The sequence below is a fragment of the Protopterus annectens genome, chromosome 8.part0, assembly GCF_019279795.1.
Source record: "Protopterus annectens isolate FY-2018-M chromosome 8.part0, PAN1.0, whole genome shotgun sequence".
In the NCBI taxonomy this organism is placed as follows: domain Eukaryota; kingdom Metazoa; phylum Chordata; order Ceratodontiformes; family Protopteridae; genus Protopterus; species Protopterus annectens.
In genome coordinates this window covers 1,966,948,915-1,966,967,133 of record NC_056741.1, presented here as the reverse complement: position 1 = coordinate 1,966,967,133, position 18,219 = coordinate 1,966,948,915, and the positions used below count along the sequence as shown (strand labels likewise).

Genomic DNA, 18,219 nt, shown 5'->3' with positions numbered 1-18,219 from the left:
AAAAACAGGCAGCCGACGCCATTACATCAGTCTTTCTTGCTGAGGAGCCCGAAGTAGAAGCAGTTTGCACGAGTACCGATCAGCCGCTACCTGAGTTTTCGTTTCCGAAATTGAAGTTGAAGTCTTCTAAAGCTAAGTGCCCCATTGGGGATCCTTTTTTCTTGCTCTAACCGATGTCAGAAAAAGTTAACAATCGTCTCGCCTGTGGAAAGCAAATACCACACCAAGATTTCCATTCTTCCTGCATCACCTGTTTAGGCCTGGACCACAATGTCCCTCGCTGCCGGTTTTGTGCTTTGTTCAATGCCCAAACTATTCATCGTCGGACCCTTAAATACTTCTGCTCTCGATCTCCGTATTCCAAAATGGCTTCGGTAAGCCATCCGACTACCGATTTTCTGAAAAAACATAAGAATAAAGGCAGAGACAGACCGCACAGGTCCAAAACTGTTAATGACGCTTCCGTTAAGCTAGTCGCCAGTTCACCGGTACTCATTGGCAACTACCGAGACCCGTTTGGAGTCTGGTATGCCGCGAGACTCTTCTTTTCAAAATCTAGGGCAGGTTTTGCAACTGCAGTCCTGCGTAGCATACTAGCCACCCCCAACTCTTCTTGACTGCCTCTACCCGTTCCTCAGCTTTGGGAATCAACCCACATGTGATGACTGCAACAGTGAAACACGAAGAACATAGTACAGTTGTGTACACTTGCCATAAATGTAGATTTTCAAGTGTATTCACTGTTGCAGTCCTGGTTTCTCACCCTGCAACCCCTTGTCTCTCTTTTTCTCTCTCTCTCTCTCTTCCTCATCCTTACAGGGCTATTGGTATTTACTTTCTACTGGTGGTGTTACTCCACCATAACTTAGCTCCCTATTGGGGGCTGCTGACATTTGGGGCAAGAAAAACTGATGTAATGGCGTTGGCTGCCTGTATTTATACCACTGACGACCTGACATCATTTCTGGAGCAACAGCAACTGACACAGAAATACTAAGCCTCTGGTATTCTGGCTGACTGAGGGCTACCTTTGGCAGGATAACCCAAGTGTGATGACTGCAACAGTGAATACACTCAAACATCTACATTTATGGTAAGTGTACAAAACTGTACTTTTCAAGCAGTGTGAGGAATGTGGCAGAAAGATGCCCAATTCAGATGAGCATCTGTCTTGTGTGTATTGTTTGGGGTTGCCACATTTAGAACCACCATGTGAACTCTGCAAGGGGTTCAGCACTCGAACTCTTGTAGAGAGGCACAACAAACTATCCTCAAGGGGCTATTAAAATGCCCTTTTAGCGAGGCTTTGTCTGAGGTGGAGATGTTTAAGTCTCCCAAAAAAGAGTCAAAGAAAAGGAATCGCCCTGTTACAGCATCTCTAAAACTCCTGAGTCTAAATCTACTAAGGGCCAGGTCCCGACACATCCCTCAGAACTGAGGCCTAAGATACCAAAATCGATACACACTGTCGTCCTGGCACCGAAGCTTGTAACTTCCCCCAAGGTGCTGCCGACCATTGAACATACAAAAGTCACTACGGCACTGACCCTTTTATTGGCACCAACAATAGTTTGCCCATACCGGCCACTTCCTCCCCTGCATAACAAATTATTGGTCAGCCGACCATGGTGCCAAAGGTTGAGAGTATACCCAGGACTAGGTACTCCCCATATGTAGACCCCTTCTTGGGTCAACATTTGAGCCTTTTCGTTGAAAGACCAGAATCGCCCTCAGGGATGTCCGTCAGTTCCACCAGGAGCCTTTCAGAGCTTGATGTAGTCAGATTAGTAGACCAACTGTTGGCGGCCAGAGGTCTTCCTGCCCCATCTAGCCCCTCTCTCTCATCCAGAGCTGAGGTTTACTCTCCAAGGACTCCCACTTATGCTCCTCCTTAAACCTCTCTGCGTGTCTTGGAGCCCTCAACTTCGAGGTTCCCAGTGCCAACTACTTCGGTGCCGATGGTGGACCTCACTTCAGCTCCAGAACCAACTCTGTGGTTGGCGGCTCTGTTGGAGCCGGCCCACCCTTGGGACCATGACTTGGCTGCTGGCTTAAGGATCCGTGGATCGGCTCCAATTTTTTTACATGGCACCGTTTACGGTTCCTGGTCCTCTTGTGGCTCCTACTCTGGAGGTGAGCTCATCTGAGCAGGGTGTGACCCATTTCCAAGGATTGCCTGTCTCGGTTCCAGGCTTCTATCTCTCTTTGAGCAGGGCTGCCTTCAGATTATGGAGAGAGCCCTGGCCTCTGCAGTCTCACAGCTGGCACCATCCGCGTCAGAGTGTCACATCTATGTATCCTCTGGCTCCCAGCTGTCACAATCTGTTACACTGGGGCAACAGGCAAAAAAGCAGCAAGACACCCTGTTGGAGGGTCCCTCTCTCTTCGGAGTCCTCCTTGGGTCTTCCCCCAGAGGAACCACCCCATAAGAGAACATGCAAGAGGAAGCACATGGATTCTCCAGAAGAATCAGTCATGGAGGATACAGATTACGATGAAGGGGAATGGTCCTCTTGATCAACCCCTGAATATCTCTCCTTCAGAAACATCCTGGAAATTTTAAAACAGAGGTGTGATTGGAACTCCACAAACCCATCCTCTGCGGAATCTGTTTTCTTGCAGGCTTTTCGTGCCAGCCCTTCTACTTCTTGGGTGACCCCACCTGCCAATGAACTGGTCAGACTTATCGTGCAGTGTGTGTGTGGAAGGCCCCTGATATTATAGAGCCAATTCCCCGGAGACCAGACAAAATTATTTCCGCTCCCGAGGATCAGCCTCACTGGTCAAAAGGCCTAGCTGTAGATGCCATGGTGGTGGCGGCTGACACAAAGAAGGAACTCTTCGAGGAGAGTCTAACTGTCCATCCTCCTGAGAGTCCAGGGTGATGGACAGATTTGGGAAGCGGGTCTTTGTTTCATCAACCTTCGCCATACAATCCTTGAATTTTCTGCCACATTTTGTACGACTCCAAAGGGATCTAATAACCGAGCTTTCAGAAACCTTAGCAGGAGCAGTGTCTGATGAGGTCCATGATAAGGTTGCCTCTTAGCTTGCCACCCTAGAGTCCATCTCCAACTCGTCCATGTGACTTATTGCACATAGAGCCAAAGGGACTTCCAGGGCAGCGGGTACAGGCATTGCCATTAGGCGTCACCCCTGGGTGCTTTTGTGTGACTTTGCGGATCCCTTCAAGTCTTCCTTTATCAATGCTTCCATTGATGCTATGTCCCTTTTTGCACCAAAAGTCATAGACACATTAGCCAGGTGTGAGAAGGATGGAAAGACCCTTTCTGCTGTGGGCATGTGTTTTTCCACCCCTCAACTACCTTATTCCAGGAATCAGAGGAGTGGAAAGATGTAGTTCAGAAAGTCCCAAGGGCCTTTTCAGGACATGCATGGTGAGTTTTCCTCCCATGGCAGAGGGGGCAACGCTTCTGGAAGACACCCCTCCCGTGGCAGAGGGGGCCCGCGTAATCAGGGTTTCAGGGATTCTTTCTCTGGGCAACCCTACCAGTGCTGTTGAGCAGAGGCCCAATTGCTTACCTCTGGAGGCAGTCAGGGGAAGATTTACTCTGCACCACGCAGCCTGGTACACAATAACCTCAGATTCTTGAGTGCAGATGATAATTACCAGATTTTACCATATTCCCTTCAATCTTTATCCCCAACCACTAAGACGAATCCCTGATGATCCACCCAGTCAGAGGGATATAGCACCACTCGAAATCCAAAAGCTGCTTCAAAGAAGAGTCATCCAAACAGTCCCAGCAGACCCAAATAGGATCCAGATTTTACTCAAGATTCTTTTTAGTGCCAAAAAAGGCAGGGGACTGGAGGCCAATCTTAGACCTCAGTGTGTTGAACAAGTTTGTTCAACAAACAGAATTCCAGAAGGTCATGGCTCAGTGCGTCTTTCCTTTTCTGAGAAAGATGATTGGATGTGCTTGATAAATCTTCAGTATGCGTATTGCCACATAAAAATGGACAAATGCTCCAGGAGATACCTCCGCTTCTGGCTAGGAGCCAGGCATTACCAATTTCGAGCACTGTCCTTCAGTCTCACCACAGCCCCCAGGGTTCACCAAATGCATGGCAGTGGTAGCAGCTCACTTAAGGCTACAAGTATCCCTCACCAGGCATCTTCTGCTTTCCACCTTGGAACTCTGTTCTAAGGATTGCATCTCGATCAACAGAGAAATGTCAAAAGTTATCTCCTACACAGGAATTCATCTGAGTGAGACTAAATACAAGATCCTGCATGGCTGCTCTTCCTCTTCACAGACTGGAAAAGTTGAGGTTACAACTAAAAATGATACTCTATCAAGACAAAGTTCCAGCCCGCCAGGTCTTGCAGCTCCTTGGGTCCATTAGCGGTGGCAGTCACCTTAGTTCCTCTGGCAAGATACCACATGGGGTTACTTTAATGGCTTTGGTGTCACAGCTGTCAATGTTAACTCATCCAATGTCCTACCCATTCCGAATAACATGCTCTGTATTTGGTTGTAAGAAGGTAGACGAGCTTACTTCAATAGTGAATAACCTACCAAACCTGTCTAAAGGATCGTGCATTTCAGAGCAACATTGCCAACAGAATGCCGTCTGTGGTAACGGCATTATTTCATTACTGGAGCCTGACCCGAAGGGGAACTCTGCAATTTCATCTAACACTGGTAAGGGAGTACTATCCAGTACTTCAGAGCAGCACAGTTTACAGAATGCCGTTCATTTTGGCGAAAACGGCACTAGTTTAATTGGGAAGCCTGACCCAAAGGAGAACTCTACAACTGCATTTATTACCGTTAAGGAAGCACATTCTACTACGCATGTTACAGCTGTTAGATTACGAGCCCTGAGTGAAATGAGGGCAACACAACCGAATACCGAGCATGTTGCTTCTTTTAATGTTGAGCCTAATGTTGTTTCTAATGGTGCATTTAATCTTACACCACCAAATAACTGGTACCAATTTAAAATCTTGGCTTGATCAGCCTGTACTTTTGAACGAACAAAATATGCAAACGCATAATTCTCATTTAAGTGAAGGTAATTCCAACATTGTGGACAATTTAAAAATGTTGGACATTAAATCCTTCAAGGTAAAAAAGCTGCAGCTAGAAATAGCTTATTTCAGGAAATGTTTGCAGCGGCGCCAGGTTCCAAAAGGCTTAAGAACCTGGCATTTCCTGACTGGGCTGGTTTGTAATTCTGTTTTTAATCACAAACTCATCTCCTTGTTTGACAAACAAGGTCTAGAGCTCATTGAAATGTTTATAAAACATTATGCTTCCATTATTGAAACTTTAAATGGAGAGATCAGCATCTTGGACAACAATATCAAAAATGATGCTGATTTTATAAGATATAAATATGAATACGAGTGGATATTCACCAGCATCACAGGGCAGATGACTAAGTTTAAATTAACTAAAAATAAAAAGCTTGAATGGGATAGCAATGAATATGATAGACATTGCTTACCCGAAGCCCCCACCTACACGAGCGGTTGAATCCCTCCACTCATTCGTACAATAATGAGCATAATCAGATGGCTGACAGGCTTCATGCACAATTGCCGAGACGTAGCTATGCAGAAGCAGCAGGTGATGAGTCAGCAACAATCAGAAGGTACCGGCTGGAATGGTCACTTACGTAACAATAACGAGAATAAATATTCAGTCAGGAACCCCAACTCGAATGTGAGTGATGAGAATTTTAATCAAAACAATGGTCCCCCCAACCGGGAATATAATTATAACAGTAACACCCAAAATTTCCACAAGAGGGGGCGGTCCCAGAATGCCAGCAACCAGAGAAGCAACAACATGGCTCAAAGGTAACTGTTGGCCCAGCTAGACACAACCTAGCTGGTTTCTCCAGTACTGGTTTTAACATAATTTTTAACAGCGACCAAGATTTTAAGATTTTCAATTATTCAAATGTGGTTGGCGACACTTCTTTAGTGGATTTACTTGCAGGGGGCATAACTTTTGTCCCTGACCACAGGTCGGTTTTGTCCAGGTCGAGAGTAGACTTGCAACTTTTTATATTCAAATTGAACCTGGAAAGTATGCTCCATAACCAACCAGTGGTCCATAGGGAATGTAGGGTCTTGAGCACATTCAACCCACATTTAACTTCTTTGTCAACATTTGAACAAATTTGTGAGTTGGACTTGCGCAATATGTTGGAAAACAGAACTTCTGTTTCCAATAACAAGATTTTGAATTTTAGTGAACAAGACTGGGATTTATTGGGTTCTTTACACCACCAGAATGTACGGGTGGTTAAACCTGATAAGGGTGGTGGCCTTGTATTTTTCGATGAGTTTGACTATAAGAACCGTATGCTTAGATAAATAGGGCCCAGCAGAAAGTGAAAGTATTTCTGAACAACTTGTTTATTGAGTCTAGAATTACTACTGATTTGTATGATTACCTGTCTTGTTTAGCCCCCCCTTACACCAATCATAAGAATTTGGATGATCCCCCCTTGCGACCATTTGTCGATGTTGATGTTGATACTATATTAAAGAAATTGGTAGAACAAGTAGAGCATATATGTAAAGATTCTTGGTCCTTTTTAAAAAGCATCAATGGCCTTGAGTACAAATATGATGATAAGGACCTTTATATGCTTATTCCTGTAGAAACAGGCATTGAATGGGTGTCTAGTTTTATGCTTGAAAAGGGTTGTACTGCAAGGGAAATTGAGCTGGTTCATTAATTTTTTGGTCTGATTTTATCCAACAATTATTTTATGTTTGAGGAGAAATATTTTTTACAAAAGACAGGTGTTGCGATGGGCTCTCCATGTGGGGCAAATTTTGCCAACATAGTGATGGCCCATTGGGAGCAGCAATTTGTATTTAATAACAACATATTTAGTAAAAATATAGCCTATTACACCAGATGTTTGGATGATGTGTTTATTATTTTTGAAGGAAATCTTGACACTATTCCGAATTTTATCGAATATTTAAATGGCACAACGCAATTTTTGTCCTTTACTTATAGTTTAGGAATGGATAGTATAGCATATTTAGATGTTGATGTATATAAGGACAGGAAGAGTAAGGTTTTTAAAGCTAGAATCCACGGAAAACACACCTACTCCAATTAATTTCTTCATTTCACCAGCTGTCATCCTTACCAGCAAAAAGAGATCTGTCGTCAAAGGCCAGCTGGTCAGAGCGGCCCGTATGGTCTCTGATGACAATGATTTCGAGATAGAATGTCAGACGTTATGCGACATATTTTTGAAATGAGGGTATCCCCTCCAGTTATTGGAAGAAATGATTGGAGAGGTGCAGTACTAAAGGAACAGTGGTATATTTAATCCTATTTTGACAACACAATCTGGCATCAACACTAATAATTGGCCTAATATGGAACAAAATCAACCTGATACGTTGAATCCATTTAAAGTAACTTTTATCACCACTTACAGTGTAGATGCCTCCGATAGATGTCAAATTTTATACAATAATTGGAGTTTGCTAACCTCAGATGAACATTTGGATGTTATGGTTGGGCCAAAGCCCAAAATTGTTTATAGAAGAGGATTGAATTTTAAGAACCTATTAGAAAGAAGTAGGTTTCCACAGGCGAGGACGCCAGGCATGTACAAATGTGAAAGCTGCAATGACTGCAGGTACATGGAGGTTGGCAACTCTTTTACCATTAGAAATAAAACATACTGTATTAATAAAAGATTTAATTGTGCTACTAAAGGTGTTGTCTATCTGGCAAGTTATAAACTGTGTTCGTGTTTCTGTATTGGCAAGACCAATAGTAATTTCAGGGACAGAGTCTATGAACACATGTACAGTATTAGGAAATCCAAACTAGAAAATGCTTTGGCTACGCATATCTATGAAAACCCCCAACAGTTTTACTTTCAGGGCCATTGATCGAGTAGAACAGGATCTTGGGGGGCCCCATTCTTTGAAATTAGAATTGTGTGAGTTATGGCAGATAAAAGTGAATGCCTATAACCCTCCAGGTTTAAACAATTTGTGCTCTTTAGCCTGTGTACTTAAACTAAGGAACTAAGATAAACACGTAGGTTCTTTATCAGTATTTTCCAGATTGCATGGTGTATATTTATTATTATTTTTACAATAGCTTTCCTGCACTTTTAAATTTCCTTTGCACCTTTGGATAAAACAGTTTTAACAGCAGTTTTTAAAACATGTTTTTTTAACCCTTTTTATAACATGGTTTTTAACAAGGTTTTAATACATTATATATTTCCTAAATTATGCTTTTCTTAAATAAAGTGATTTTTTACTATATGTATTTTAAGTATAGCATAATGTCTGCTTTTTAGAACAGGTTACATGCAGGTTATTCACGATTACATGACTAGTTGTTAATCTAATTTATTCATAATTTAATATAACTTAATTTAATAACAATTTTTTTTAGATAGTATGTATGCACTTTATTTGGTTATGTACACAGTTTCATATGCATTGAATTCTCTTGTTGAGAAGAACTGTGCCTTTTAGACTTTCAATTTATTTAATTAATGTGGTCATGTGACTAGTCCTAAAATACTTAAATATGTTTAGTCTTGTTTGTTTTACTTGTCTGAAGTCTTGCTCAACGGAGCAAGACAAAAGCGCTAACTTTTATTGTTTTTCGTTTTGGAATAAACCTGGTACTTTTGAATTTATCCTGCTACTTGTGGCCTTCATCTTTATTTTGTACTCAGGAATATCCTTCCCTAGGGGCTCCCAAGGTCTGAAGTAGCTAGGGACTCTGTCCCAACAGTCAAGAATGAATGAAGCTTTACAGCATCAGATAAAGAAGTTATGTTCTTAGCATTACATTCCATCTGTGTTGTCGATCTTCATTCATTCTTCACATCCCACCCACCTTCCCCCTCCTAAGACTCCTGGGGGTTTGGAACTAGTCCTGGAATCCTGGTAAGGTTGTTGCTCAAACAAAGCTTCCATCCTTTTTTCTACTCTATAGGCAAACCCGATCTGAGAGGAAGGGAAGAGAGGCATTGTAGGTAGCCTTAACTTCAGAGATTCTGGCTGGCGCGAGTCTGTTATCGCAGCCGAGTTGGTTCCGAGGGTTAGAACTCAGACCCTACAGTCAAGAATGAATGAAGATTGACAACACAGATGGAACGTTATGATAAGAATATAACTTCTTTTTATGGCCTTCTCAACTAAAAATCTGGCCTGGAGGTCTCCAGCATAGAGTTAGCCAAATGTCTTTCCACCTGCATTTCCTTCTGTTACTATTGTCTTTTGTCCTGTTAGGGGTTGCCACAGCGGAACTCCAGTCCGCTAATGATTGGCAGTAGATTTTTACGTGCTGGCTTGCCGGGCCTAACGCACAACCTTCAACGAAGGAACGCCCATTCACGCATATCGCCACATAGAAGACGTTCTAACTAGAATCGAACGGGCAACGTCTAATTGTGAGGCGACAATGCTACCGCAGCACCACCACCGCAGTATTTCCTATAAATGTGATAAATCTCTTTTGTCACAATGTAAAGGTATTTCTGCTAGAGCTCTTAGCTGTAGCTCTTTGCAACATTTTTACAATATCCATTTGGTCTAATCCCAGTAACTTTGTAAGCCCCTATAAGATGAATGCACTATATATAGGTCTAGGCATTCCTTTGGCACCATTATGAGTATGTTCCCTAAGGGGGACTGCCCATAATTATTTGCTTGGAACTGTGTCCTGCTTTAACAAAATATGAACTTCTTACAAGATATGAAAGTTACATACTCAACATAATAGCTCTGGAAGGGAAGATTCATACCCCATAATATACCCTAGCACATTACTTCACTTTTGACATTGTTGGTGTCAAATTCCTAGTCTTTCCAGTCTCTGATGCATTAGAATGTCTAATCTCATATTTCGACAGGTTGGTCATTGTGGTGCTTTATAGTATGAGGGGAGGGAGTCAGGCTGCCTAGGAATCTTTTACATGCCAATTGGTCCTAATGCCTACTGGCAGTTACTTATGCTTTTAGGAAGGGTGAACCTTCTCTTACAGATCTGCACTGCCGAAGAACTGTTGTGTTCAGGGATATCCGTAAACTCTTTTCTTGCATATCTTTAAAATGTACTCCTTTTCCTTGTATACCTAGTTAGTGTGTCATATTTTGTAATGATTTGTACAGAGTCTTGTTTGAAATGCTTCAACATAGAACTTGTCAAATACCATATGTAAGGCAGACCATTATGAAAGTTGCATTGTTTTCATGTCAAAGATTGTTGGTAATTAGTGACACCATTATTTGTTTTATTTATTTAGTTATTGACATGTGTTTACTGGGTTAGTCCAACTGAGCCAGGGGCCCATTTTCAGTGGAGACCCGAGGAGAAAAGCTCCAGAAGTTTTACATATTTTTTCAATAAAAATCAAATAAAAAATAAAAATAAGTAAAAAATGAAAATCACCATGAAACATGATAAGAAAATCAACACTTAGAAAATATCTGTACATAGAGTAGGTTAAATAACAATTGATAGGTCTGGAGAATATCAGACATGAAGTACATACAAATTGATAAACCATTCAATAAATTTTTTTTTTCTTTTTTTTTAAATAAAGATATATATGAGTATATATGATATAGAAGTGAGGGGAGAAGGAAGTATAGAGGTATATGAGGCAAATACAAGTAAGTAAAGAGTAGAATATGGAAAAGGGGTTAAAGTTGAGACGAGGCTAGATCAAGTGGGGTTAGACAAGGGCAGGACCATGTACTCTAAAGAAAAATTTTAAGTTATTTTTTGAACAGATGTTTTTGATGAATGCTTCTTATGTTTTAAGGGCGTGAGTTCCAAGCATGTGCAACAGTGTATTTGTAGAGGGACTTTCCTATATTTTATTGGGTTTATATACGTCAAGGAGGTGTTTGCTGAAAGTAAGAGGGTGACATTGGGGGCTCTAGTAGGAGACTAAGTTGGAGATGGAAGAGCAGGAAGAGTGGTCATTCAGGACATACTGTGTGTAATGTGAAGTTGAGTAGAAGTAGTTGTTTAGAAAATTCTGGCCATTGGAATGATTTAAGGGCAAGAGAGTGGTGGAATTTATAGGGGAGCTTAGAGGCAAACCTGGCTGTTTTGTGGTAAGTTTGCTATAGTTTAGTGATAAGCAAAGTTTGAACAGTAGTAAGGACAGGGGCAGCATAGAGAAGACAGGCTAGAAGAAGGGACTGAGCGTGGGGAAGGTTTGGACGAAGGTGACAAAAATTTCTGGTTGCAATAGAGAAGTCTGAGTTTCTGGTGGGCCTTTTTTATACATTGTTGAATATGAGTATTGAATTTTAGTTCATCAGTAATTACTCCAAGTAGTTTAGTATGAGGTTCGGGTTTGATGATGGTCTTATTAAGAGAGGTGATAGAGAAAGAGGGTTTTTGCTGGGTGAGTGTTTTAGGGAAAAAGAGAAGGAGTTTAGTTTTTTTTTTTTTATGAGACAGCCAGGCTTCGACAGAGGTGAAGGTTTGTTGAATGAGAGCTAGGACTTCAGGGATGTTGTGGCAGAGGTAATAAGGGTGGAGTCATCGGCATATTATAGAAGTGTAGAGAAGATAGTAGCAGAGTGAAGTTTGTTAGTGAATATTTTGAACAGAAGGGGACCTCCAGTATTTACAGGGAAGAATGGAGAGAGGACAGTTTGCCAGCTGATATATTGCTGCCTGCCAGAGAGGTAGCTAGAGAACCATTTGATGGAGGTGGAAGAGAGATGTAGATCAGAAAGCTTAGTAAGGAATTTAGAATGAGAGTATCAAAGGCCTTTGAAAGATCAAGGAATAGACAGGAGACGAGCAAGTTATTGTCACGGGCTTTAGCTATTGTTTGAATAAAGGAGAGTAATCCAGTGGCTGTGCTATAGTGAGGTCTAAAGCCATGTTGGGTAGGAGTAAGGAGATTGTTGTCAAGAAGGTGTTTGATTAACTGAGCATGGATGCCCTTTTCTAAAATTTTAGAAAGGGGTGACAGGATAGCAATGGGTCTAAAGTTAGAGGGATCAGTAGAGTTGACGCCTTTGCGAAGAGGGTTTACATAAAAGGATTTTCAGATATTTGGGACAAGGGCCTCAGAGATGGAATGATTAATAAGTATAGTGACAGGCTAGGTGATGGATTGTGCAGCTATATTTAGGAAGTGGGAGGGTAGTGGGTCAGCAGAGGGGGAGCAAGGCTTAAGTTTATTTAGAAGAGATTTAATAGTGGTAATTGGGAGTGGATAGAAAGAAAATGTATTGGGAAGAGTTTTGTTAAGAGGTGATAGACGGGTTGGGTGAGCTTTTGGATAGTTTCTGTGAAAATAGTTGTTGGGGAGAGTGGCAGTTTCAGTGGCAGTGTTGTGCGGAAAGGGGTTGGGAGTAGTGGGTTTACCTGGGTGAAGCAGGTTGTTGATTTGAGGTCCAGGATTTTTTTTTATTTTTGTGAAGGCTGTGTTTAGAGGAAAAATAAGCTCTCTTATCTTTGATGACTAGTTTTTTTGGTCTGGTTTCTGAACTCTTTGTATGTCCTTACTTCAAACATACAAAGAGTTCAGAAACCAGACCAAAAAAACTAGTCATCAAAGATAAGAGAGCTTATTTTTAAGCCAGGATTTCTAGGTGCTAGCTCTTTTGTGCATGGTCAGTCGGATTTGTGTTATAAGCCAGGGGTCATAGTTGGATTTAATTCTGATTTTTCTAGAAGGGGCAATAGAATCAAGTGTGTCAAGGAAAATGTTATTGAAGGACTTCACAGCCTCCATTGAGAGGGAGGTGGTATAGGAAGGACTAATTGATGCCAGATAGTTTAGAGTTAAAAGTGTCTGGGTCAAAGTGGGTGAGGTTCTGGCATATTCTGTAAGTATGGTCTTTGGGAAAATGTTGGCTGGATCTATAAATAAAGGTTGAGGAGTGATCATTTAAAGAGTTTAGAAGTATACCAGGGTTATGGTAAAGGCTGGGAGCTGAGGTAAGAATCCAGTCAAGGATAGGTCCAGAAAGGGAGGTTTTTTTAGCTCTATTGGGGGTACAAATGTGTTGGCAAAATTTATGTAGGTTGAGACTATGGGTAGGGGATGAGGGGGACAGTTTAGACCGGTCTGTGTTAACGTCTCCAAGTATGATGGTTTCATAGGGGACATGTCGAGTGGGCCAAGAGAGAAAGTTCTCTAGGACTGAAATATTATTGCCAGGGAGAATGTATATAGAGACTATGGTAAATTATTTGTGTGAGTTTGGGTGACAGTTAATGATAAGAATTTCTGCAGGTGAGAAAGATGGATGGAGAGAGGGGACAGGTTCAGTAGTTCAGATTAGATGATAGCCCCCCCCCCCCCATCACTTATTGCTTCTATCTGAGTGAAAGATATTGTAGCCTGGAGGTAAGATTTCCGAGTTGAGGATGTGTAGTTTAAGCCAGGTTTCCAATAGAGTTAGAATGTGGGGAGATGTATTAGAAATCCATGGGTACAGTTCTGTTATTTTATTTACAGTGCCTTGAATATTTAGTGAGAAGATTTTTAGTGATTTAGGTGAGGGAGTGTTGTTAAGAGGGAGTAGGTGGGGGGGTTAGTGTTGATGTATTGTGCAAGAAAGGGGTGGGAGGTCCTGGGTAGGGGTGGACGTCTCCATCCAAGAGAAGTGTGTCAAAGAATGTGAGAATATAGAAGCATAGGTTCATAGTAGATGGATATCTAAGTTTCTGACTAGTGGGGATAGATGAGCTAGAAAAAGTGGTAATTTTGAAGAGGTCAGATGGTGAGGTGAAGAAGAGTGATGGTGAGACTAAATATGGGTCACAGAGTGGGTGTTGAGAGAGAGTGTGAGGGAGGGTGGGAGAGAGGGGTTGAAGGCAAAGTGAAGTATGGTAGGAGGTTGTTAGTGAGAGGGGGAAGAGAAAGGCAACTGAGAGATAGAGGTACCACATGATATGAGATAGAGTAAAGAGAGGGAATGAGTAGTAGATATGGCTGATATGTAGTGGTAAGTGGTATATATGTTCATATATGGGTATGAGAGTGGGAGGGGATGGTTCAAGATGAGAGTAGGAGTATGTGGTAGGGAATGGATGGAACTAGAAAGGGGATGGGTAGATAATGAGACTATAGGGGAGGAGAGTGTAGAAGGAGTGGTTATCAAGGAGAAAAGGTGTTGATTTATTAGAATGGCTGATTGGGTGGAAGAAAGGAAGGGGTGTGGTGTAGAGAGTATAAATGTAATGAAAGAGGGGAGTGGGTTGGAATGGGGGTAGGGGAGTGGAGTGAGCCTGAGCGTAGCGGGTAGCCCAGCTGGAAGAGACATGTGAATCAAGAAAAAAACAATCAGGTAGACTGAAATAATGGTAGTTTGCAGGTAAATTATACTCTGCCTTACTGGTGTCACAGGTTTTGGGGGGAGAGTATGTATGTTACAAACAGCAGACACTTTTAGTCCTGTGTTTATATTGGTTTTCTTTTGCACCAGATAATAGCTTTTACTAAGCTGAGATATGTTAGGATTGCCAAGGGTATCTTAAGGGAGAATGATGATAGGAGAACAAGAGAATGGGGGGAGGCTATAAACCAGGACTTGGAGAAAGCTGTGAGATGAGAAAAACAATCAACCAGCTAGCCCAGGTCAGTACCTAAAGGCATTTGTTTATCTATGTGAACTCAAAAGCAGATTTAGTAGAGCATCAGGGAGGTAGAATATGAAATAAATTCAAAGCTTTGGGAAACTGTGTGTATTTGTTACAATAAACAGGATAATAAAATATAAGAATATACAATAAATGCAAAGCTTTGGAAAACTGTGTATATTTGTTACAATATATGGTAGGAAAAGGGGGGAGGGGTCCAGCAGTGAGCACAGCAGAAGAATCAGTAGGAGTATCACAGAGAGAAGATTATAATAGACCTACACTGCTCACAGTCTGGTGATCAAAGTAAGACTTGAAGTAGCTTTTACTAGTTTGTACAGGGTTCCACTGTCTGTGTTCTTGTATGCAGGCAGTTGCTTCAGTTTTTTTTTGTTTGTTTGTTTGTTTTTGTTGGACTTTTGAATGTGCTCGCAGTCAGTTGATAAAAGTAAGACTTGCAGTAGCTTTTACTGGTTTGTAATGGGTTCCGCTGTGCGTGTTCTTTCATGCAGGCAGCTGCTTCAGTTTTTTTTTTGTTTTGTTTTTGTTGAACTTTTGAATGTAGTTAAGGGAACTGCTCACAGTCTGTTGATAAAAGTAGGACTTGCAATAGCGTTTAGTTTAATTTCCTTAGTTAACCCTATTTAAAATAGATCACCATGGTTTGTTTTCATTTATGTGAATGTATGATTGACTATGTAATAAGTAATAATTCAATAAAGATTGTTTCTTGTTTAAAAAACATAATAAGAGGTTTTTCATCAATATGCTTTTTTTTAAACAATAAGTATGAAATTTAATTTTCTTGATTTTTTCAAGGGACAGAGCAAAAATATGAGGCTAAGTCAGGGATGTTTATGTAAAGTCAGGGATAACTGAGAGGTATATGTATGTGGGAGAGAGTTATAATTATTTGCACTGTATTTATTTTTTTCATTTATTTGATCACAGTGAGACATCTAAGATATTACACAATCAGGAATGTGTCTGTAATTGCTGGGTACATTTCTATGTATGTCTGTGTTTGTGTGTGTCTGTATCTGTGCCTCTGCATCTGTGTGTGTTTTTTGTATATGTACTCAAGTCTGTGTGTGTGAATGTATTTCAGTTTCTGTATATGTGAGAGACTGTCTCAGTATGTTTTTGTGTGCAGACATTATTAAATGCTTATAAAAGTACATCTTCCAACAACAATTAGATACCCAACAGAAACTTTAAAACGTTAGGATGAGGAACTGTTTTACATGAAAAACGTGAAACAAATGTATGTATGTACTAATAATAAAACAAATACAAAATATAAGAAATAGCTCATTTTGTTTGTGTAATAATGCCCTTCTGGGTGGGTGTTAGGGAAATGATACACCTTACTCCTGCAGTGTTGGGCCTTTCAACACCACTGGATGTTGCTTATGGTAGGGACTGAAGCCTTTTAAAGATGTTCATGTCCCCAATAAGTTTTTTTTTCCCTTTATTTCAGCATACTGCGATGGCCATCAGTGCCAAAAGTTACATCTGTCCAGTCTGTGGAAGGGCACTCAGTTCTCCAGGGTCCCTAGGTCGCCACTTGCTCATCCACTCAGAGGACCAGCTATCCAACTGTGCTGTGTGTGGAGCCAGGTTTTCTAGCAGTCATAACTTTAAAAGGTATGCAATAACGGTTTTGTTTCTATTGGGACAGCCTGACATTTTGGATTGCCTTTTCCCTGTATTTATTAGTCCTTTACCTTCATTATGTTGAGATGCTAGCATGTTATTCTAAAATGTTAAAGCTGATCTACAACACAGTTATTACCTTCACTGACCTGAGATACCTTGTAGTACTGAGGCAAAAGTCTCTTATTGCCAAAAGCATATTTTTTACAGTTGGAAGTTTGCATAATTAGATAAACATCACTGAAGCTGAGTATTAGCAATACATATATATTTTTTATTTTAGTTGCATGGATTACTTTACTAGTGTACACAAAATAATATACAGTACTGTAAGGGTAATAGTAATAGTATTGCATAGCTTTGTACATAATAAACAGTCTTAGTGATTATGTCTTGCTTCTGCTTCTGCCTTTTTTCCCCAGTGGTATTAGTAATTATACTAAGTGTGCACAGTACTCGGAACAGATTGACAGGAATTCACTGAAAGTTTTGGTTCGTTTCCTATTACAGTCAAACATTTGAGGGCTTCAAAGTGGATTCATGTCTGAACATCAAAGTCACAAATATATCCACGAGTATCAAAAAAGCAATTGCTGCATCTGCCATAAAAAACACCTCAGTAAAGAAAATGTGTTCCTATTCCCCATATATGCAACATCAGCTGCACATCAAAATTTGACATGCACCTTCAGTTTAGTAGACCACAGGTTGCATAGCAACCTTTCTACTGCCTCATCTTAAAAACCCCAGAGCCCACTCAGAATCTCATAAAGTAAAAATACTGATTCATCACAAGCTAAAAGAAATTGATGACATGACATGTTCCTCTTTAAATGTACAGCAATAAATAAAATGGTGTTTTTGTGATATTCTGAGCCTTTTTGGCACAGTATTGTAAAATATTTCAGATTGATGTAGGCTGTGCTTACTACTTAGCGGGTTTCTTAATTAGACATTTTGGAGATGGTAGACACAGCACTGCATAATGTTTCTGCATAATTGTGCCATGATCAGTAAATCTTTTCTGCATTAAATGCTTAATTATTTTGTATCTTTGTGCTTTGCAGTTTTAAGTTAAGTTTCCATCTACATCATCATGCAACCATTATCTGAGTGAGACACATAGTTATTAAAACTTGCACTCTGTCCCTTCTGACATCAAAAAACAGTCATGGGTGCTTACACGTTTTACTCTCCAGACAGAAACATTTAATTATTGAAGAATTCTTGATAGTTATACATAAGTACTCAGCGAGTCAAACTGACTCGCTGTACATAAAACTGAGCACATGTCTGACTTGACCTCCAGATATATGTATGTGGGTCTACTTTAGTTGACCGAAACACCAGTTCGCCGACACGCAAAACACCGAGACCAAATGACCGAAAACGAAGGTGATCGACAAGGTGAAATCCTGACCGCCGAAAGACCGACATGGGCAACCTGTGAACGCGACTCTGTAAGTGTGCGATAGTGAGGGATTTAGGGTTAGGGAGCGGACAGGTATGTGTGCGATAGTGAGGGATTTAGGGTTAGGGTGTGGGAAAGGTGAGTGTGTGGTAGTGTCGGACTTAGGGTTCGGATAAGATAAGTGTGTGATAGTGACGGACTGTAGTTTAGGGGCAGGTTAAGTGAGTTAGGGTTATGGTGCGGGTAGGGTGAGTGTGCGATAGTGACGGGTTTTATGTTTTAGGGTGGGTTAAGTGAGTTAGGGTGCAGGTAGGGTAAGTATGCGGTAGTGTTGGGCTTTATGTTTTAAGGTGGGTTAAGTGAGTTAGGGTTAGGGTGCAGGTAGGGTAAGTGTGCGATAGTGACGGACTTTAGGTTTAGGGGTGGGTTAAGTGAGTTAGGGTTAGGGTGCGGGTAGGGTAAGTGTGCGGTAGTAGGGTTTGGGTTAAGGTTAGTGGATATGTAATTGTGTGTAATGTGTAGTTTACGTTTTGTGTGTCGGTGTAA

At 41.0% G+C, this 18,219-nt stretch overlaps 1 protein-coding gene across 6 annotated transcripts in view; it reads left to right on the top strand.

The window, feature by feature from the left end:
* ZNF821 (zinc finger protein 821) overlaps nt 1-18,219 on the top strand; it is a 748,458-nt gene that overhangs the window by 709,764 nt on the left and 20,475 nt on the right. For all 6 annotated transcript variants that reach the window (XM_044081495.1, XM_044081494.1, XM_044081493.1 and 3 more), the window contains one exon: nt 16,087-16,253. In XM_044081495.1, coding sequence (XP_043937430.1) covers nt 16,087-16,253 — 167 coding nt within the window. The remainder of the gene's footprint in view (nt 1-16,086; nt 16,254-18,219) is intronic.